Source organism: Hemiscyllium ocellatum, chromosome 11 (genome assembly GCF_020745735.1).
Source record: "Hemiscyllium ocellatum isolate sHemOce1 chromosome 11, sHemOce1.pat.X.cur, whole genome shotgun sequence".
Classification (NCBI taxonomy): domain Eukaryota; kingdom Metazoa; phylum Chordata; class Chondrichthyes; order Orectolobiformes; family Hemiscylliidae; genus Hemiscyllium; species Hemiscyllium ocellatum.
In genome coordinates this window covers 67,795,507-67,819,451 of record NC_083411.1, presented here as the reverse complement: position 1 = coordinate 67,819,451, position 23,945 = coordinate 67,795,507, and the positions used below count along the sequence as shown (strand labels likewise).

Below are 23,945 nucleotides of genomic sequence, written 5' to 3'. Positions count from 1 at the left end.
TGCCAGCACTTGGCCCATATCCCTCCCAATCCTTCCTATTCATATTCCCATCCAAATGCTTTTTAAATGTAATTGTACCAGCCTCCACCACGTCCTCTGGCAGCTCATTCGATACACGCAGCACCCTCTGCATGAAAAAGTTGCCCTTTAGGTCCCTTTTAAATCTTTCCCCTCTCACCCTATAACTATGCCCTTTGGTTCTGGATTCCCCAACCCCAGGGAAAAGCCCTTGTCTTTTAATCCTATCCATGCCCCTCATGATTTTATCAACCTCTATGAGGTCACTCCTTAGCACCTGACACTCCAGGGAAAACAGCCCCAGCCTTCTTAATTATCCTATCGACCTGCGACTCTACTTTCAAGGAGCTATGAACCTGCATTCCAAGGTCTCTGTCCTGCAACGCTCCCCAGGACTTTACAATTAAGTGTATAAGTTCTGCCCTGATTTGCTGTACCAAAATGCAACACCTCGCATATATCTGAATTAAACTTCATCTACCCCTCCTCAGCCCATTGGCCCATCTGATCAAGATCCCATTGTACTCTGCCCTCATCAATCCTCTTTACTACTTCTTCAAAAAGCTCAACAAGTAGTGAGACATGATATCCCATGCACAATGCCATGATGACTATCCCTGAGCAGTCCAATTACATATAAATCCTGTCCCTCAGGATTCCCTCCTACAACTTGCCCACCACCGATGTCAGGCTCACCGGTCTATAGTTCCCTGGTTTCTCCTTATCACCTTTCTTAAAGAGTTGGCACCACGTTAGCCAACTTCCAGTTTTCTGGCATCTTACCTGTGACTAGTGATGAGTCAAATATCTCAAATATTCCCTATCTACCCTAGAGTTCTAGGGTACACCTAATCAGGTCCTGCAGATTTATCCATCTTCATGTGTTTTAAGACATCCAGCACTACCTCCGCTGTAATATGAACATTTTTCAAGATGTCACCATCTGTTTCCCACATTTTTAATCTTCCATGTCCTGCTTCACAGTAAATACTGATGCAAAATACTCGTTTAATACCTCCCTGATCTCGACATATGTTGCCTTGCTGATCATTAAGGGGGCCAATGCTCTCTCTAGTTACACTTTTGTCCTTAATATATTTATAAAATCCCTTTGGATTCTCCTTAGTCCTGTGTGCCAAAGCTATCTCATGTCTTCTTTTTGCCCTCCTGATTTCCCTGTAAATTTTACTCTGACTGCCTTTATACTCTTCCAAGGATTCACTCAATCTCTGCCGTCTGTTTCTGATATATGTTTCATTTTTCTTGACCAAAACCACAATTTCTCAAGTCATCCAGCATTCCTTACACCTACCAGCCTTGCCTTTCACCCTGACAGGAACATATTGTCACTGGAATCTTATTATCTCATTTTTGAAGGGTTCCCATTTTCTAGCCATCCCTCACCTGCAAACATCCATACCCAATCAATTTTTGAAAGTTCTTGTCAACTATCGACAAAATTGATCTTCCTCCAATGTAGAACTTTAACTTTTAGATCCTGGTTATCCTTTTCCATCTTTTAAAACTAATAGAATTATGGTCGCTGGTGACAAAGTGCTCTCCCACAGACACCTCAGTCGCCTGCCCTGCCTTATTCCCCAGGAGTAGGTTATGTTTTGCACCTTCTCTAGTAGGTACATCCACATACTGAATCAGAAAAGTTTCTTATACAGACATAACAAATTCCCCTCCATCTCAACCCTTAACACTTTGGCAGTCCCAGTCCATGTTTGGAAAGTTAAAATCCCTTACCACAACCATCCTATTGTTCTTACAGATAACTGAGATTTCCTTACAGATGTATTTCTCAATTTCCCACTGATGGTTGGTGGGGGGGAGGGAGGGGGAACATTAAGCTGCCAATCCTGTCCATCCCTGAGCCACGTTTCTGTAATTGGTATGATATCCCAGTCCCACGTTCCTAACCATGCCCTGAATTCATTTGCTTTCCCTGTTAGGCCCCTTGCATTGAAATAAATACAGTTTAGTTTATCAGATCTACCTTGTTTCTGCTTTGTCCCTTGACCATCCTGACTGTTTGACTTGCTTGTTTTCCCAACTGTACCAATCTCAGATCGACCTCTTTCCTCAGTGTCTCCCTGAATCCGAACCCCACTAACCTTTCTAGTTTAAATCCTCCCGAGCAGCTCCAGCAAATCTCCCTGCCAGTGTATTAATCCTGTTTCAACTCAGGAACATTCCATCCTTCTTGTACAGGTCACTTCTACCCCAGAAGAGATTCCAATGATCCTAAAATGTGAACCTTTCTCCCCTGCATCAGCTCCTCAGCCACGCATTCATCTGTTCTGTCCTCCTATTCCTACCCTCACTAGCTCACAGCACCGGGAGTAATCAGATATTACTACTCCTGAGGACCTCCTTGTTTAAATTTCTGCCTAACTCTCTGTATTCTCCCTTCAGAATCTCGTCCTTTCCCTTCCTATGTCATTAGTTCCGATGTGTACAATGGCCTCCTGCTGGGCTCTCTCTCCCTTGAGAACATTTTGCACCCTCTCTGAAACATCCTTGATTCTGGCACCAGGGAGGCAACACACCATTCTGATTTTTCACTGCTGGCTGCAGAAACGTCTGTCTGTGCCTCTGACTAGACAGTCCCCTATCACAATTGATCGCTTGGAGCCTGATGTACCCCTCGTTACATTAGAGCCATTCTTGATACCAGAAACTTGGCTGTTTACACTGTAGTCCCCTGAGAGTCCATCACCCCTATATTTTCAAAAACAGCATACTTGTTTGAGATGGGGATAACCACAGGAGATTCCTATCTCCCTCCTCTACCTTTCCTGGAGGTAACCCATCTACCTGACTGTAACTTCACTTTTTCTCCCTTCCTATAACTGCCATCCATCACAGCCCTTAGCTCCTATAAATTCCTCATTACTTCTAACTGCCACACCAACCTATCCATGCAATCTGATAGGATTAGCAACCAAAGACACTTACTGCAGACATAATCATCAGTAACATGGAAACTCTCCCTAAACTCCCACATCCGACAGGAAGAGCACATCATTCTACTAAAGGCCAGCTTTGTACCTTAACAATCTATGGAAAATAGCACAGTCTTCCTGCTAGAAAAAAAACACTGCTCCAGTCTAACTTAGTACCTATATTTTATATTTTTAAATTTTAATCGAGACAGACTTCAATAAAACGTATAACCAAAAAGAACCCACTCTACTCACCACTAAAAAGGACAGCAAATCTACACTTAAAAACTGTGCACTTAGCTCCTCCTGCACTGTGAGCTCTCCCACATAGGTTCTTCCAAGGTCAGCTGTGAATTTTGCCATTTGTTCATTTTTCTTAGACACACTTCAATGTCCAGAGATTCTTGAACTCAAACAGCAAAGGCAGCAACTCTGCAGATACACTGATGTGTCAGACAGCAATGGAGGTTTCTTTCCCTTTCTCTCACAGCGATCATGTAGTCACTGCCTTTGTTCTCTTCCTCCTTTTTTATAGTGCCGTTATTTTGATCTTTTATTTTCTCCAAAGTTCCAAAATAATGCAATAGCTTATAAACAGTAAGCACTCCTCCTGGAATCGAAGAAATCACCTCCTGCACCTAAAATACCTCAAAAAAGGAGCAGCTCTTACAGCCACAGTTTTCTCCCATCTTCCATCTTGGATTACCCAGAATCCAGTTGAGTTTCTGTTCAAGGGTAAGGATGTTGATAGTGGGTGGGCTTCAGTGATGGTAACACCATTGAATGTCAAGGAGTGGTGGTGAGATTGTCTCTAATGGTCATTGCCTGAAAAAGTTGCCCCTCAGGTCCCTTTTAAATCTTTCTTCTCTAACCTTAAAATTATGCCCTGCAGTTTTAAATTTCTCAAACCTAGGGAAAAGACCTTTGATATTTACCTTATCTATTAGATCAGGAACTGAATGGCCCTGGCGGAACCCAAAGTGGGTGTCCGTGAGTAGGTTTTTGCTGATACCACTTTGGATGACATCACTTTATCACTTCCATCATTTTACTGATGAGCAAGAGAAGACTAATGGGGCAATAATTGGCAAGGTTGGATTTGTCCTGCTTTTTGTGTACATCACAAACCTGGGCAAAATTTCCACATAGTCCCTTGTTTCACTTGTTTTTCTGCATGGGGATTATAAACATTGGTCTCCATCCAAAAATTGAAGACATGAAGACAACTTTATTGAATTCACTCAAGTGTTCCAGTAGTGGATCCCTCCCTGCTTAATATCTCCTGATGTCCCAAATACTCTCATTAATTCACGCTAACCTTTCAGAGATGTTGTAACTGGAGCAACTGGCTGTGTAGTGTGATACACTTACTAACATAATGTAAAAAGGCAGTTAATATGGGTGTAAAGTGACTAAGTTTGGTTGAATTTAGAAAGCTTCCACAGCATATTTGATTGATGCCTTATTTTGTTTCCTATACATAAAGGTATACATTCCAAATAATTAACTGAATCACAAAAAATTTGGTGTTTGATTTTCAACACAAATTATAAAGCATTGCATCTCCTTCCTGAGATTGGGAGTTTCAATTTCTGACTGTTTCACTATCAATTGAATAGGAACCTAATGATAGGATTAGTTTGTGTGTGTAGAGGACTAGCCCACTGGGCAACAATTGTAATGGCAAATGCCTCTCTATCCATCAGCAGCTCCATTTGGTACAATTGACTTGCTTGTATACTGTTGCTGTACACTCCGAAGTCGTTTACATCACAGACACTCAAAAATAAAGTCATGTCCTAGTTATATATTTAGATGTTCCAGCATCCTTGCTGCCTGCAATTTGGTGAATGGAATGAGCAATTCAAAGTTCGAGGTACATGACATCACACACAAGTTTTCTTTTTATTCATACTCATAATGGGCGGCACGGTGGCACAGTGGTTAGCACTGCTGCCTCACAGCGCCTGTAGACCCGGGTTCAATTCCTGACTCAGGCGACTGACTATGTGGAGTTTGCACGTTCTCCCTGTGTCTGCGTGGGTTTCCTCCGGGTGCTCCGGTTTCCTCCCACAGTCCAAAGATGTGCGGGTCAGGTGAATTGGCCAAGCTAAATTGCCCGTAGTGTTAGGTAAGGGGTAAATGTAGGGGTATGGGTGAGTTGCGCTTCGGCGGGTCGGTGTGGACTTGTTGGGCCGAAGGGCCTGTTTCCACACTGTAAGTCTAATCATAATACAGGCAGCACCAGGAAGACTGGCATTTAATGTCCATTCATTGTTGAGAAATTGTTCATAGAGTCATACAGCATGGAAACATACCCTTTGGTTCAACTACTCTACGCTGTCATTCATCTCAAACTAAACTAGTTCCACCTGCTTGCTCCTGGCTCATATCCCTACAAACCTTTCTAATTCACGTACTATCCAAATGTCTTTTAAACATTGCAACTGTACCTGCATCCACCACTTCCTCTGGAAGTTGATTCCACACACGAACTACTCCTTATGTAAAGAAGTTGCCCTGCATGTCTTTGTTAAATCTTTCTTCTCTCCCCTTTAAAAGATGCCCCCTAGTTTTGAATCTTGTAGTTCAATCATGGCAGTTTATTTGATGAAGGTATTCGACAGCTATGTTTAAGAGCCTGTGCCAGGATTTTGGCATCATGACCATTTAGGAACTGTGTTATATATCCAAACTGTGATAGTGTATGTGTTGCACTAGTTGTTGAAGATGATGGTGTTCCATTGCATAGGCACCTAGGTGATGGATGTTACAAGTTTGGGAGGTTCTACCTAAGGAACCTTTAGTAGTTGCTGCTGTGTGTCCTGTGGATAAATTGCAGTGAAGTGCACAGTGTCCTGGTGGTGAAGAGTGTTGATAGCAAGCAAATAAAGAGTATCTCATTGCAATCCTGTCCTGTGCTTTCTAACCAGTGAACTTGATTTGAGGGGTTGGAAGGTAAACCGCAAGGAAAGAGTAAGATGCTGGAGGTCAGAGTCAACATGTATGGCACTGGAAAAGCGCAGCAGGTCAGGCAGCACCTGAGCAGCAGGAGAGTTGCCGTTTTGGACATTTCTGATGAAGGGCTCATGCCTGAAACGTAGACTCTCCTGCTCCTCGGATGCCTCCTGACCTGCTCTGCTTTTCCAGCACCCCACGTTTTGACTCATATGAGAATGACCAACCATTGAACTCTTTTAGTAACCGTATTTTATCTGATGGGACAAATTTCTGATGTAAGGATATTCTTATATGCTGTGACAGGTTTGGACAGCGTTAATGTTGCCACATAATGATGCTAACAGTTGAATAGAGTTTAGCTTGACAGCGTGACGGACGTGTGCGGTAAGCTGTCCAGCAGCTTTCTGTGAAGAATCATGGATAATTTCCACACTGTTTGCCTTTGTAAAAGGAAATAAAACCCCAGGACATAAACTTATATCCAATGAGATATTGCTGATGTGTAGTCGCTGGTATAAAATGTGGAAAATATTGCTATTTTCTTGTCTAGGTGATATTGTAGGAGTATATAATATTGCTAAGTACTGCTATTCCCTGTTGTATCATTTGATTTATGTAAGCCTTTCTAATATTCATGAATTCTACTTAAACTCGGTCAATACAGTGCATTATTTTTAGGTGGTCTTTTTGTGACAAGACAGAAAGCATTTCAAGCTGTCTGGAGAGCATTTGATCAAAGGAATATTGAAGACCAGCTGTGAGATGATGTACATCACACACAAGTTACTTATTTTTTATTGATGATCTACACTGCTTGGGGGTGGATCTAAAAGGTCCCAACACAGGACTCGTGTTGCGTTCATGATGTAGAGAATGCACTGTTTGTGGTATAAATCTTCCCTCAGTTCTGTTTTTTGAGTGCATTTTAAGGTTTGTTCTTAAGCACTCTTGTAGGAATCCATTGTTCTTTGGAAACATACATATTCTCCAAAGCAAGCTAATGAGTGTAATTGAGTGCAGGACAATGTTCTGCAGAATTATATGGAACTTACAGCTCAGGTAGGGCAGTACAGTGGCTCAGTGGTTAGCACTGCTCCCTCACAGCACCAGGGTCCCAGGTCCAGCCTCGGGTGACTGTCTGTGTGGAGTTTGCACGTTCTCCCTGTGTCTGCGTGGGTTTCCTCTGAGTGCTCCGGTTTCCTCCCACAATCCAAAGATGTACAGATCAAGTGAATTGGCCATGCTAAATTGCCCAGAGTGTCAGGTATATTAGTCAGAAGGAAATGGGTCTGGGTGGGTTACTCTTTGGAGGGTCGGTGTAGACTTGTGGGGCTGAAGGGCCTGTTTCCACACTGTAGGGAATCTAATCAAATCACTTGGCACATTATTGCCTGAGTTTGTACTCCTCCATCCTATATGATCAGCATATCTTTCAATTCCTATCTACTTTGTGCACTTACATTAAGGGTAAGTTAGATTTGCCTCAATCAATTCCAGACAGAAAAGGCTTGATCTTTGCTTAGCAATAATTAATAATAAGTCCCGTATTCTGATCGGACAGCCATATTTTGGCTATAGGACGTTTCTCCAGAATTTCTTGTTGGATTTATTCGTAAATAGATTTATGTATTCCCCACAAGTGGAAAGTCTTTATAATTGCTAAAACTTTTCCATTGGTGTTTGCAGCACAGATGGAGGTCTTTTAAAAAAAAGCTTTTTTTTTAAAGTCCATTTTTATTTTCATGGGATATGAGCTTTTGTTGCTTATTACTGCCCTTGAACTGGAGCTGTTTCAGAGAAACGTAAATGTCAGACCAGGCTTCCTTCCCTACACAGTTCAATTGACGGCAGCTTCTTAGCCACCATCATCAATGATGTCACATGAATTTCAAATATACGCACCACATGGTGAGGTATGAACCCATGTCTCCAGAGTATTAGCCTTCTCCTCTAAATTACTAGTCCAGTGATAGTACCATTACACCATTATGTCCATATGTTGTTTGATGCAGACAAGCTAATCCCACTGCTCATAACACTGCCTCTTCCTTGACTTTAAATACATATTCCAGTGCATAGGCACAGTAGGATAAAAGTAAAGTTAAAATACTGGAATTATTTTACTTCATTCCTGTTTTAGGTAATTAGAATTATGAAGTTGGAATTGATCTATGACAGTTTTAGCAAATTGGCAGCCCAGTTGTGAACGGAACTGGTGGCAGTATAAAACCAGCTGCCAATTTACCATGAGCCCATTTTAGCCAAGTCTAATTTCACCCGTTGTATTTTTAAGTTTGTATGCAAAGTGGCAATTTCCTTTAAAAAGAGCAGTGTCATCATTGAAACAGTAAATAGAGGCCAGGTCATCTGTTGCTCCATTGGTGTCACATGCAAGTGATACACTCATTCTCATGACTTGTTCTCATGCAGTTTGAGTTCCCTTATTTAATTGTCAAGCACATCATGAAGTCACTGGTAGTCTTTAATCCAGCTAATGGAGTTTTTGTGCCAGAACCTCACACCAAACATTCAAGCAGGCATCCCACTTACAGGGCTGAAAATGTGTTGCTGGTTAAAGCACAGCAGGTCAGGCAGCATCCAAGGAACAGGAAATTCGACATTTCGGGCCAGAGCCCTTCATCAGGAATGAGGAGAGGGTGCCAGGCAGGCTGAGATAAAAGGTAGGGAGGAGGGACTTGGGGGAGGGGCAATGGAGATGTGATAGGTGGAAGGAGGTCAAGGTGAGGGTGATAGGCCGGAGTGGGGTGGGGGCGGAGAGGTCAGGAAGAAGATTGCAGGTTAGGAAGGCGGTGCTGAGTTGAGGGAACCGACTGAGACAAGGTGGGGGGGAGGGGAAATGCGGAAACTGGAGAAATCTGAGTTCATTCCTTGTGGTTGGAGGGTTCCCAGGTGGAAGATGAGGCGCTCTTCCTCCAACCGTCGTGTTGTTATGTTCTGCCGATGGAGGAGTCCAAGGACCTGCATGTCCTCGGTGGAGTGGGAGGGAGAGTTAAAGTGTTGAGCCACAGGGTGGTTGGGTTGGTTGGTCCGGGCGTCCCAGAGGTGTTCCCTGAAGCGTCCGCAAGTAGGCGGCCCGTCTCCCCAATATAGAGGAGGCCACATCGGGTGCAGCGGATGCAACAGATGATGTGTGTGGAGGTGCAGGTGAATTTGTGGCGGATATGGAAGGATCCTTTGGGGCCTTGGAGAGAAGTAAGGGAGGAGGTGTGGGCGCAAGTTTTACATTTCCTGCGGTTGCAGGGGAAGGTGCCGGGAGTGGAGGTTGGGTTGGTGGGGGGTGTGGACCTGACGAGGGAGTCACGGAGGGAGTGGTCTTTGTGGAACGCTGATAGGGGAGGGGAGGGAAATATATCCCTGGTGGTGGGGTCCGTTTGGAGGTGGCGGAAATGATGGCAGATGATACGCTGTATACGGAGGTTGGTGGGGTGGTAGGTGAGAACCAGTGGGGTTCTGTCTTGGTGGCGGTTGGAGGAGCGGGGCTCAAGGGGGGAGGAACGGGAAGTGGAGGAGATGCGGTGGAGGGCGTCATCGATCACGTGTGGGGGGAATCTGCGGTCCTTGAATCTGGGCTGTACGGTATTGGAACTGGTCCTCCTGGGAGCAGATGCGGCGGGAGATGAAGGAATTGGGAATATGAGATGGCGTTTTGTATCTACTATCCCACTTACAGGGCCAGGATTGTGGCCCAGATCTTCACCAGGGCAATGTATCATGGTGACAAATCCCTGGACATTGGAAGTACCACCCCCATACTCATCTCATCTTTTCAAAGGCGCTGGATTTGTTTTAGCTTGGGCTTCATGGGTCACAAAGTCAGCAGTCCTGTGAAGCTATTTCCATATAAATGGTGAGATAATGTCTTAGTGATATTGTCACTTGACTGTTAATCCAGAGACCCAGATAATGTTCTGGAGACCTGGGTTTGGATCCTGCCACAACAGATGGTGGAATTTGAACTCAATAAAAAATCTGGAATTAAGAGTAATGATGACCATGAATTGACTGTTGTAAAAAAAAAGTCCCATCTAGTTCACTAATGTCCTTTAGGGAAGGAATCTGCCATCCTTATCTGGCATGGACTACATATGATTCCAGACCCACAGCAATGTGGTTGACTCTCAACTGCCCTCTGGCCAATTAGGGATGGGCAATAGACAGCAATGCCCTCCTGCTGTGAATTAATTTTAATAAGTCCCTATTTGGTATTCCCAATGTCTGGAAGCAGAATGCGCAGAACAACAGGGTCAGAGTGGGTCTGTTTTTGGTGCACTCCCTTTGGAAAGACCGTGTCCACTTTGAAGAACTGAATGTGGCCCCAGGACTCCTGTGGGGAGTCAGATTCAGGTATTCTTTGAGGGGAACATGTAGTAGCATTTGGGATTATTAGAAGTAGAAAAGTTTGAGCCTAAAAGCTATATGGAGAAAGTGAGGAGTGCAGATGCTGGAGGTCAGGGTCGATAGTGTGGCGCTGGAAAAGCACAGCAAGTCAGGCAGCATCCAAGAAGCAGGAGAATATTTTCAAGTGAATTTAAGGTTGGGGTGAAAGGTGTCAGTGAAGTTGATGAAGTGTTCAATCTCGCCTTAGGAGCATGAGGTAGCACCGATAGAGTCATCAGATGTGACGGAGGAAAAGGTAGGGGGGGGTGGTGTTGGTGTTTTCCTGCTCCTTGGATGCTGCCTGACCTGTTGTGCTTTTCCAGCACCACACACCAGACCCGAAAAGATAGGTGTATTAATCTCTTTTAGGCTCAATCTTTTCTACTTATAATAGATATATATATATGGCCTGGGAACTGGTCAAAGAAATGTCTACATCCATCAAAATGTCTTTTTGTGAACCAATTGAGTGAAATCTACAATCTGAAACTTTTCCCAGTGGTGCCAGAAGGCACAGTGGGCAGGATTGGGACAGCGAGAGGTCTCTGTAGTATGTATCGGGTGTCTCGGAGAAAGGAGGAGAGGGATGGGTGTGTTGGTGGACTGAGGAAGAGCAAGACGACACTCTATTGGAGGAGGGAAGACCCTGTCAGCAGCTTGCGGGAGTCTGAGCTTGTTAATAGCTGCAACACTTTCACTCGTCTCCCCCGAACCCCCAACCACCCTGCCCTGACTCTAGAGCACTTTCTGGGCTCACACCTCCCCACCCACCACTGAGCTTCCAGTCAGCCTAAAAATCTAGGCCATGTGGAAAGTTGACCTTAGTTTTGGTCACTTATGGGCTACATTTGGTACATGGGTATATCAGCTTAGGCCTCACCCATCTTAAACTGAGGACTGTATGAATGGGAGGTCAGTAGGAAAGCCTCAAGGGTAATTTGATGGTTCTCCCTGCCTCCAGACTCACTGGCAGACAAAGGTAACACTCTGCACATGATCTAATTGAACGACAGAGTAAACTCAAAGGGGTGAATGGCCCTTGTGCTTCAATTCAGCCGAGTGACTCCTTAAGGTCAGCTTGACAGAAACCTATGAGGGAGATAAATTGATTGTATTCAGAGTCAATTGTGGACAATCTATCCCAAGGGTAAATTGTCTCACATGGAGGATCTTGAAGTGAGTATTTTCGATAAAATGTGCACTCGGTTTTTTTTCCTGAATGATATTGAAAAGTGGTATTGCTTCGGATTGTTGATTTTTAGTATTATAGAGAAGATGGTTGTTCCCATTCCTGATTGGGGCTGAATTTCTCAGGAGCATTTCTCAAGTTGGAGAGGTGAAGGATTCCCAGAGGTCACTATCAGTTTTTACACAGCTCCCTCCAATATGCACTTAATTCTTGAACCCTTCTGGCTCTCAAAAGTCGACAACCATGCCATCTGCACTAAAACCTAACAACATCAGTATCTGTACCCCTTTGCTGCAGAGTAATGTGCATTTGAACTGTAGGTTTAAATCTGAGAAAGAGAATTCATGTGATGGATGAATTATAGAACATGAAATGAAACACATAGCTTATTTTTCAAATGTGACAATTAATACCCTTTGTCATTGTGCCACATGTTATGTACCAAGCTTCAGTTAATTGGCTAGAAATGTTGAGTTATCCTGTTTGTTTGTTTTTCACAGTCTTTTCATTACGCCTCTTTGAGAGCAAAAACCAAAAAGAAACCGAAAGGTAAGAAATATGCCATTTTAAATCATTGAAAGTGACAGATCAAGTTGACAAAACTGTGTAAAAAGACATGTACTGTCCCTGGATTTATATATAAGTACTAATGCAAGCAGGTTCTGCTGTAACTTTACAATATCACTGGTTAGACCACACAGTAATATTGGGCCTAATTTTGGCATAGAAGGGACGTCAAACCTCAAGAGGATGCAGAGGAAATTTACTAGAATGGTACCAGGGTTGCATGTGGTGAGATTAGAGACTATTTTGCTCAGGCTAGAGAAGGTTACAGTAGTACTTAATGGACGTCTTCTTCATTATGAGAGAAACAAGCAAGAGGATTGATAATCAAAGGGCACTGATTTCAGATAATTGACCCAGGAACCAGGGGAGACAAGTAGAATGCATTATCCAAGATAGGCTGTTGGGATGTACAGTAGACTGCCTGAAATTGTTGAGTAAGCAGATTCATTAATAGCCATCGGAGTGGAGATTTGATCATTCTTGAGTGGGAAAAGTATTCAGGACAATGGTGAAAGAACTGAGGGGGTAGGAACGGCTTCTTTCACACATCACAATTGGCAAATAGGCTCCTTGTCTCCTTTTCGATTCAATGATTCCATCCTTTAAATCTGAAAACTCGTGTATGGTCGTCCAGTTTCAGAAGAATAACTGAGCCTTTGTAGCATTCTGTTTTTTAAGCTAACTGTCCTTTTACAGCAAAATTTCATCGTGTATTACAATTGTGTAACTTATATTTGGTGATCTTCCACGCTTTAGAGCATATATCTGCTTTTATCACTTTGTTTCCCTCTTGCAAACATTGTTTTGGATGCAGTGTTTGGGATTTCTAACTGATCAAGTCAATAATATATTTGATCTGCTCTTCCTGTAGCCAAACACAAGTGGAATAATCAGTGCAATGAGATTGCAAACTAGCTCATCCATAAAACGTACTGACAAGCCCACCACTTCAATCATGCCAAACTCATGAATGTGGTCTGTTTCCTCCTCCCCCTCCAGTCATACTCCATTCTGTACAACGCTGACCAATGAGTAGCCATGGCAGCCAACAGCCAGTCCCACTGCAAAATATGTAGCGCTTATACAGCAGACTAGAAGTTAAACTGTTTATCATCCATACAATATAATGCAGTGTGCTCCCAAGGGAGGTTCTTAAAACAAAGCATCGATCGAGTGATTGCTGTCTTTTAAAGCTCCAACTGAACCTGTGTCTGCTGCCTTTTGAGCCAGTTAATTCAAACTTTTTACTGCCCTTTGTGTGAAGAATTACTTCTGATCTCGTTCCTGAATGGCTATTCTCTGATTTACGTGTCCCCTGGTTCTTGATTCCCACTGGGGGAAATCGTTTCTCCATGTCTATTCCATTAAGTTCTTTGAACATTTTAAAACCCTCAATCAAATCGCTCCTCCATCTCCTATACTCAAGGGGATACAAGCAAAGTTTTTGCAATCTAACCTCATAAAATCCCCAGCTTAATTCAGGTGAATTCATGCCACACCTTCTCTAAGACAAATACACCTTTCCTGAGATGCAGTTTTCAAACTATATGCAGCCTTTCAGATGGTGTCTGATATAAGATGAACACAACTGAAGCATAACTGCCTCTACTTGAAATAAATCCCAACATGTCAGCTGCCTTTTTAATCGATTTTTGTGTTTGTCTGCTTGCTTTTTTTCAGTGACCACGTTACTATTGACATCCTTATGAGAATTAATTACTGTGTGGAGGGAATTATCACAATTCATTTACTTTCCTTTTTTCTTTTTGCTAAAATTCATTATCACCTTCCAAGTGCAGGCGCCTTTGCAAAAATCAATGAAATTTCATAGGGACATGTGAAAGTAACAACCAATACAGGCAGTAAACATCAAAATGTAGAACTCTGCTCGACACCAGTCATGTTTGAATCTGAAATCTGTTCCGGCTTACTGCCTGTGACCTCCTTTATTTCAATCCTGAACGCTGTTCCATTAATTTTTCTGGGTTTTGCTCGATCACATAATCCCTTTTAACAGGTGTGAGGATTGCCACTTATTGGAATGCAGTTACCATTTACTCCGGCCTTTACTGAACAAGTATCAAGAAGGGGTATACTGGAATAATAGGTTTAATTTAACATCAGAAAGCATAACGAGAAAGCCTAATAAGCTGAAACAGCATTTGCCTTGAAAAGTTTGTCACTGAGATTAGTGATGAATGCTTCATGTGCTTGAATATTCCTTTTTCTGCAATTTGTTTTGTATTTTAAGTTTTCATCGACAGTCATTTCTGGCCTGTGCAACATGCCATTAATCATACCTTCATCCCACATTAACCAGCTTCCCATCTTTTCTTGGCTCACATATTCAGATGGTGAATGAATGTTGAGATTAGTTTGATTCGCCTAGTCCTACTGCCTGTCAAAGGATTGAGAGCCAGAGGGCTTGTGAAATGCGAGATGAGAATTTCTTTTCCACACAGCAAGCGATAATGCACTGTCTGGACTTGTGATGGAGGCAGGTTCAATTGAGGCATTCGTATAAGTTTGGGATGGTTGTTTAAATCAAAAGAAGGTGCAGGGTTATGGAACAGAAACAAAATGTTCAGAAGGTTAGGGTAGACAAGGTGGACTAAATGGCATCTATTTGCATTGTAACAATGCTGCGATTCTTTGACCCTGCCACACAGGTCAGTCAAACGTGGTTTGATTCCAGTTGTCATCTCTGTGATGACCTTCTGTGATGAGTAGGGTGGCATTTGTCAAGCCCGTTAGAATTTAAACCTTAAGGTTAGAGCGGTTAGGCTGTACTCCCATCAGGCCCCTCAGTGATGTTGCTGCTGGATGAATGTAGGCGTTGAAGGGATAGCCTCAAGTTCTATACATTCATTCTCCTCATACTTTAATTTCTCCTTCTCCCCCTCAGGTTCTCTAACTGGTGGCAGCAGGCGACGGATTTCCTGCAAGGACCTAGGTCATGGTGACTGCGAAGGCTGGCTGTGGAAGAAGAAAGATGCCAAAGGATACTTCACTCAGAAATGGAAGAAATATTGGTTTATTCTCAAGGAAGCTTCACTCTACTGGTACACCAATCAAAATGTAAGCAACACGCTCCTTTCTTTGCTTTTGTATTGCCCGTGGGAGAGAAAAATAAATTTGAAGAGGTCACTGTGCAGAAAAGCTCATTATCACTGGCATTCAAAGAATTGTCCCAACTTTCTGTCCCTTAAATAAAAGAATGAAATTATGAAGCAAATACTTCGAAGTCTTTATATCTTTTTGAGCACAGATCTTGATAAATTACCAATACTTCCTGATTCACCCAAAGTTACAGGAATTCTGAGCACAATAATGTGGCAGTTTTGAAGTGGATGTGAAAAGCCAGAAATTTCCCTGACTCCCGTTTACTGCCTTGAGGATGAAAATACATCCCGTTAGCTTTGTTTCTCTTTCTACTGATGCTGCCCAACTGGCAGAGACTTTCAAGCATTTTCTGCCCTTATTTCCCAATTTTCGGCACCTGCTGTGTTTGTTTTTTTTTAATTCAGGAGCCGTTTGTTGCTCACGGTCCCTACCATCGGTTTAAAGTTTTGCTGCCAATTTTGTGGTAGTCTGGGCAAGAAGAAAATGGCCATCCCTTTTGTTTTTAATTAACAATTTAATTCACCCACAGTAACAATGGCTCGCTTTGTCATCTAACTCTGCTTTGCAAAGGGTAAAACGATGCAATGGGTTTTATGTTACCCAGCAGCCTACCACAGAGTTCTATAGCAATATCTGAGAATTCTTTAGCAATATCTGACAGCTTGATTTTTTAAGAAGGAATTGTTCACCTTGCGCGTTCAGGTAACACATTTTTTTAAAGAAAATTAGCAATTATGGTCATTTCTAAGTCTGCAGAAATTGTTCTTGTGTTTTATGTTTGAAGTATTGAATTGCTCTGGTGGTTACTGTGCCTGAACAAAGACACATGTTCAGAGCAATTGCCAGTAAAGCTGACAGCACAATTGTGTTTAAAAGCCTTGTCTGGAAGTTGTGGTTTTGGCTGACACTTTCGTTGTGTGGCTTTTACTGTGGTGCCTGCTGCGCTGAGACCCTCATCTTCCTAGCTGCTTTATCTCCCTTCCACCCCTTTAAGACAGAGCAGTATTTTGTCTTGGGTCTAGAAAAATGTGACTTCTCTGTTTTGTTTGAACTGTACCACCCGTCCTGCATGCATGCCAAAGACAAAAACGTCACTGTACTTTGTGTCAGAACAGGAGATTAAAAAGGAGCAGTTTAAAATTTTGAGGGTGGGGGGCGGGGAAGAGTTGCTGTAATGGGCAAGGGCTTAAAGAAGGAACTGAGGCAATTGAAGATCTAGCCAGCAGCTGAAACAACCAGTCAAAGCAGTTAGGAAGTGATACTAAGATATGCAAAATTGCGGAGGTAGGATGAATTCTTCATCATAGAATCCATATAGTGTGGAAATATGCCATTTGGTTCAACATGTCCACTTCGACCCTCCAAATAGTATCTCACCCAGACCCATTCCCCTACCCATTAGCCTACCTTTCCCCTGACTAATGTACCTAACCTACATACCCCTGAACACTACAAGCAATTTAGCCTGGCCAATTCACCTTGAAAGAATTTGTGAATGGGAGCAAACATTTTAAATTCAGTTTACATTTATTAAATAGGGTAGTGGCTGAGGTTGCCTGAAAAGCATGAAGTGTTAACGAGTCAATCTGAAAATTGTTTTCTAAAACTCATGCTCAAGTTAGTTTGACAGAAACAGCTGTGTTTATTCTCTCATTCACACCTCGTTGCAGTGTAATATGTACAAGAGCAAACATCAGTAAATAACACCTTTTGTGTAAATTCTTTCTCATCACCTCCGTATTCACTGACTGTTCTTTTTCCTCAACAGAACACAAAATTACGGATCTCCTCAGGTTTATTAAATTCTTCAGGGGAAAAGTGTTCTTGCTATTTCTTCAATATTGCCTAGTTCTCTGGTACACTGGAAATAGCAAAACAGCAAATGCTGCATTATATGTAATTCCTTGTTCCAGAACAAAATACAAGGTTGAGATGGCCATCACACACAACAGGGATACTGCATCCTCACCAATTTAATATGTGCGTGGTCTTTAATGATAAACTCAGTACAATGACACTCAAAGCAAAATATTGTGGACGTTATAAATCTGAAACAAATCACAAAGAATGCTAGAGAAACTCAGCAGGTCTGGCAGCATCTGTGGAGAGGTAATGTTTCAAGTCCAGTATGACTGTTCTTCAGAACACAGAACTACTGGTCACCAAAGTCAGTGACAACACTTAGTTTGGGATCGGACTTTGCCAACTGAGCTTTGATGACTCTGAGGGTTGTTGGATTCAGAGATAAATGTGCAACGGAGTTTCAGCAGACATTATGAAGGCCTTGCTGCAAATAGAAGAGTGTTTCTCATGAACTTGTACAAGATCCGGAAAGCCAGGTTGGCAAGTTAACTGGAAGACACATTTCTTGTCAGAGTCGAGAGTGTGGTGCTGGAAAAGCACAACAGGTCAGGCAGCATCTGAGGAGCAGGAGAATCGACATTCATCAGGAATCATGCCCAAAACATCGATTCTCTTGCTCCTCAGATGCTGCCTGACCTGCTGTGCTTTTCCAGCACCACACTCTCGACTCTGATCTTCAGCATCTGCAGTCCTCACTTTCTCTTTGCACGTTTGTTGCCAGAGCTAGGAAAGCAGAAATGATTGTAGTACTAGAACAGTATTTGTGTTCAATGGAATTAGAAAAGAAACCCGGTATTACAAGCGAAGTAGTGAGATACAACATTCAGTTCACAATGAGCTACAGTTAAAGCAGGTTAAGCACATAGGAAGAATGTAGAAGCATAAAATGATAGAGAGACAGGAAGAAAGAGCGTTGAAATTTATTTTAAAAATGCAGGAAATGGAAACGAGAAGTCTAGAAATTGAATTGCCAAGGGAAAGGAAACAAGCTTAAACTAAAAATAATACAGTTATGAGAAAAAAGCCAGAGATAAGGAGAGTCTTAATGGGGAAAACCCTCATCATGGTTTAATGTTGTCAGGAAATGTTTGTTATTACAAAGCCTTGCCAATATTTGAGAAGAAAGATGAGGAAATGTTCTTCAGTTCATTTGAGAAAATAACAACCTAAAGGAGGTGGGTGAAGGAAGATTGGACAAGTTCAAGGTGAAGCACAGAAAATGTATGCTTCCCTGTCAGAGAAGGTTTCTGAGGATTATGAGCCTTTGTTCCTCAGGTAAAGGCAACGGCCTAGACGAGGCTTTATGGAATTTGAAAGGGTTAATCAAGTTAATTTTAACAAGCACATACAAGCATTTGGAGCGGGAAACACCAATGAAGTTTCAGAAATAGCATTCTCTATGAAGAATTTCAAAATTAACTATCTTTTGCAATGAGAACCCATTCAGAAGATCAATAGGTTGCAACTGCCGGACAGGTAGCAGCAATGGCTGACCATTATGAGCTGATTTATAAAACTAAATCGTTTTTTCCGTCACAGTCATAGATTTGAAACAGATCGAAAGCAGGAGGGTGAAATGGAAGCAAGTAGCCAAGGTAAGGAATGGACAACAGGGAATGCTGTAGTACTTGAAATTCCTACTGAAGGACATTTAAGAATATGGAAAACTCAAGCATCAGCAATCAGGAATTTTACTCACAAAAATGTTGTGCAATTCTGTAAAATGTGACATAAACCTCAGGAAGTTGGTAAACATCAACAAGCAAAACAACACCTTAAAGACCCATACTAGTTTTTAAAGAAATATTCAGTAGAGTGTTTGTCAATTCAGAGGAATGCTCAAATTATAATAAAGAAGTCACTATTTACTTTGGAAAAGTACTGAAGTCACAGAGGTCTAGAACAAGAGAAAGCTGATGTTAGACAGGGAATGCACTACAGAGTAGAAAGGGAGGTTCTGAGGATTATGGGTGAAAGCAAAAGTGTTTCCATTGTTAAAACAAAGTGGGACACATTTGTTGAGAGCAATGGAAATTGTGAGGAAAGCCTGCAGGACTTATTGGGTTGAGTTGAGTGATTCTGATAATGGAACTTAAATAGGAAATGCTGTGGATTAAATTGTAGCTTTAGCTATGATGAAGGCATAGGAGGTAAACACTGCTATAAGGGCAGGAGAAGTGAGGAGATGAGAAAAAAAACATTTTTGTCAAGAAGGAAGATGATCCTTTTCTCTTCAAATAATGCAGCTCAACTCATGATTACATAAATGAACAACAGAACTAAGCAAACTCTTTCACTGCAAATGGATTTAGCTCTTCCTTCAGAGAAAGTTCAATGAAAGGCAAATGTTAAAAAACAGCATAAATGGAGAGTGTATCCTGGTTTCATTGTGCAAAGTGCATTTGGGGTGTTATTTGTTGTCTGGACCAGTCATAATAGGAGTAAGTAAAGACTGACACCTGAGTGAATGATTTGGTTGAAGCGAAGGTTATAGCATTGTCCATAATCACAGAAACTCTGAGTGAGGTTATAGAGATAGGAACAGTAATAAGAACAGGTTGTGGGTATTTTTCCATCATGTTTGGTGACTTGAATAATAACTAAACAAAGTCCAACACCAGAAGTCAGAGTAATATCATAAGCTGATGTTAGACTAGCTGAAACTTACCTTAATGGGAGGTTAATTCAAAGAAGCATTTGGCACCTTTTCATGAACTGAGTCTCAGAAAATAGATCCAGAGATAAGTAAGTTATCACAGACAGGTTAGGCTAAAGCTGAGTTTGAAGTTGTCTCAGAAGGTGGTTGTATTAAAAATGGATTTCTGATAAGGAAATGGAGACCCCCTAACAGATCTGCAGATGAAGAACAGACAGTTGTTCATCAGATAGTGGCACTGTCCAGATACCACAAGGAGATATTCTGAGTAGTACTTGAACTTCCTACTGAAGGACATTTAAGAATATGGAAAACTCAAGCATCAGCAATCAGGAATTTTACTCACAAAAATCTGTGCAATTCTGTAAAATGTGTCATAAACCTCAGGAAGTTGGTAAGCATCAATAAGCAAAACAACACCTTAAAGACCCATACTAGTTTTTAAAGAAATATTCAGTAGAGTGTTCGTCAATTCAGAGGAATGCTCAAATTATAATAAAGAAGTCACTATTTACTTTGGAAAAGTACTGAAGTCACAGAGGTCTAGAACACAGAGAAAGGTCCTTTGGCCCATTGAGTCTGTGTGAGACAAAAACAAGCACTTAACCACTCTCGCCCCATTTTCGAGCACTTGGCTCATAGCCTTGCATGCTTTGCCATTATTAATACACATGTAAGTACTTCTGTTTCTGTCTCTACCGTCCTTCCTGGCAGTGAGTTCCAGATTCCCACCATCCTCTGGATGAAAAACCATTTCTTCACTTCTCCTCTAAACCTCCTGCTCCTTACTTGAAATCGATGTCCCCTGGTCATTAATCCTTCCACCAAGGGGAAAAGTTTCTTCCTGTTTAGCTTGTCTAAGCCCCTCATTTTATATATCCCATTCATGGCCCTCCTCACTATCCCCTGCTCCAAGGAAATCAATCCCAGTACATCAGGATTCTTAAACAGCTTAACAAGGTAAATGCTGAGAAGATGGTTCCCTTCATAGAAGAATTGAGGAACAGAGAACATAGTCTCAGAATAAAGGGACATCAACTTAAGACTGAAATGAGGAGGAAATTCTTTTTCTTCGAGGGTTGTAAGTCATTGGAATTCCTTGCCACAGAGAGCTGTGGAGGCAGAGTCATAGAGATGTACAGCACGGAAACAGACTCATCAATCTAACTCATCCATGCTGACCAGATATCCTAAATTAATCTAGTCCCATTTGCCAGCACTTGGCCCATATCCCTTCCTATTCATACACCCATCTGGATGCCTAGGAAATGTTGTAATTGTACCAGCTTCCACCACTTCCTCAAGGAGAAAGTGAGGACTGCAGATGCTGGAGATCAGAGCTGAAAATGTGTTGCTGGAAAAGCGCAGCAGGTCAGGCAGCATCCAAGAAGCAGGAGAAGAAGGGCTCATGCCCGAAACGTTGATTCTCCTGCTCCTTGGATGCTGCCTGACCTGCTGTGCTTTTCCAGCAACACATTTTCAGCTCCACCACTTCCTCATACATGCACCACCCTCTGCCTAAAAAAGTTGTCCCTTAGATCCTTTTCAAATCTTTCCCCTCTCACCTTAAACCTATGCCCTCTATTTTTAGACTCCCCTACCCAGGGAAAGACCTTGTCTATTTACCCTATCCATGCTCCTCATGATCTTATAAACCTCTATATGGTCACCTCTCACCTCTAACGCTGCAGTCCTTATGTACATTCAAATCCAGATAAATGGTGACATCAAGGATTATGGGAAAACTGCAGGAAAGTTTGAGGAATGTTTGCGGACTCTGGGTTTGTACTCGATGGAATTTAGAAGGATGAGGAGGCATCTAACTGAAACTTACAGGATACAGAATGCCTTGGACAGAATGGATGTTGGGAAGTTGTTTCCATTGGTAGGGGAGAATAGGACCCGAGGGCACAGCCTTAGAGTAAAAGGAAGACCTTTCACAATGGAGATAAGGAGAAACTTCTTCAGCCAGAGAATGGGGAATCTGTGGAATACATTGCCACAGAAGGCTGTGGAGGCCAGGTCATTGAGTATATTTAGGACTGAGGTAGATAGGTTCTTAAGTATCAAGGGGATCAAGGGTTATGGGGAGAAAGCGGGAGAATGGGGTGGAGAAATTTATCAGCCATGATTGAATGGTGAAGCAGACTTGATGGGCTGAATGCTCCTATGACTTATGGTCTTATAGAAAGTGGATATAGGAATGTCAGATCAGTCACAATCCTCGAATGGTGGAACAGGTTCGAGGGGCTGAATGGCCTACTCCTGTTCCTCTTTCTGATGGTCTTAGGCAATCTCTCTTCATAGTTGAAACCTTCCAGGCCAGGCAAAATCCTGGTAAATCTGCACTGCTCCCTCTCTGGTGCTATCACAACCCTCCTATAATGTGGAGCTGCACACAATAATCCAGTTGTGGCCTACCCAACATTTTATACAACTCCAGCATAACCTCCCTGCTCCTAAACTCCAAGCCTTAGCTGAAAAAGGCAAATCTACCCTCTTAGCCAGTTTATCCACGTGTCGTGACACCTTAAGAGACAAAGGGACATGCACACACAGGTCCCTCTGACCCTTGGAGCTTTGCAGGATCTTTCTGCTCATCGTGTATTCCCTTGCCTCACTTATCCTGCTCAAATTTGAAAAACTAATCGAGGAATGTGGAAGACCTAAATCTGTTATTTGAAATAAAGGTGGACAAAGAAAGTTTGTTTAGTTAGAAGAATGTGAAATGACTGTTCAGTGTCCCACAGCAGATGCCCTGGCACAATCAAGTTTAAATTGTGATTGTAGTGCTCAGGAAGTAGTCATATTGCTCAATGTGCAAGAAAGGAAATGCAGTTTAATTCTGTGTAATCAAATATACATAATATCATTGAACTTCCTTTAACAGTGTCCACAGCAGCAACATGTCTAGCATACTCTTATTGTATTATCGTAACAATAGCGATGCCCAGTGAAGGGTAAGGTCGGGCAGTCAGCAGTTGTACAACTAAAGAATGCAAAATTGTATTTGAATCTCGTTGCTATAGATTTTCCATTAGAATCCAATGTCGATCTGGCAAACTATAGTCAGAACATATCAGTATTTCCCAGCGTGTTAGTTGTTGGCTTTAAAATAGAGAAGTTCCTTGGGTGATTTTCATGAAGACCAGACAGGTGGAGAAAGTAGGAAATGTATTGAATTTGAAGTGCAGGAAACTATCTCAATCAGAGTCAGCAAACCTGTGTCTGGATTCTGACCATCTGTGATTCAAATTCCTCCTATTCATTGTTGCACTGATGTTTAATTTGATAAGCAACAAGATTTGATTGTTTTAGAGGTTTACAGCAAGGAAACAGACCCTTCAGTGCAACTTGTCCATGCTGTCCAGTTTTCACAAATAAACTAGTCCTATTTGCCTGTGTTTGGTCCATATCCCCCCATACCTATCCCATCCATATACCTCTCCAAATGTTTATAGTGGGGTCAGAAGGTTTAGATGGCATTGCTTCCAGAACTACAGACATTTGGAGCTCGAAGCAATAGTTAAGAAGTGGGACTCTGAAAATAAATTTTGAGTCCAATAATAGACATTCCAATGGAGTGACATTGTTTAAGACAAGTTCTGATCAGATACTTGAAGCAATCCCAGTTTTCATTCAAATTGAGGAAGTGGACATGAGTGAAGCAACTGTGAGGAAAAAAAAGTAACGGTAGTTGAAAGTAGGGAAATGGATCCAGAAACTGATGTGTGGGAGAATATATTTACTTCATACCTTGAGGAATGGTTTCTTAAAGCAGGAATGTTCAAGCATATACTTGAATTGAATTATGTCAGTTGTCACATGTACTCACACATGAGTACAGTGAAAAGTTTATAAGTTGCTACTTACAGTGGCATCTAAGGTACAAAGGTACCTAGGTACAGAATCTAGGTACAAAGTAGCAAAATAAAGAACATGAAGAATCAAATGCCTCTAATCCTTAAATCAAGATTAATGTGACATAATTTTAGACACTGACACAGAGGAATTCATCTCAGAACCAAGTTAAATTGACTTATTTTTCTGTTTGAAATGAAGAGTGATAGACAGACAGTGAGCATTATTACCTGAAATTATTTTCCTTGGAGTAAGAGACTGATTGTACAAGTCAGCAGAACTTACTCCTTCTGAGAAATTCATTTTGTTGGAAAGTTCAAAACTCAAAATGCAAGACTTTTCAAATGGAGCCTTTTGA

At 41.9% G+C, this 23,945-nt stretch overlaps 1 protein-coding gene across 1 annotated transcript in view; it reads left to right on the top strand.

Moving 5' to 3' along the window:
• si:ch211-26b3.4 (connector enhancer of kinase suppressor of ras 2) overlaps nucleotides 1-23,945 on the top strand; it is a 582,714-nt gene that overhangs the window by 477,404 nt on the left and 81,365 nt on the right. The window contains 2 exon segments of the mRNA XM_060832168.1: nucleotides 12,018-12,066; nucleotides 14,990-15,162. Coding sequence (XP_060688151.1) covers nucleotides 12,018-12,066; nucleotides 14,990-15,162 — 222 coding nt within the window.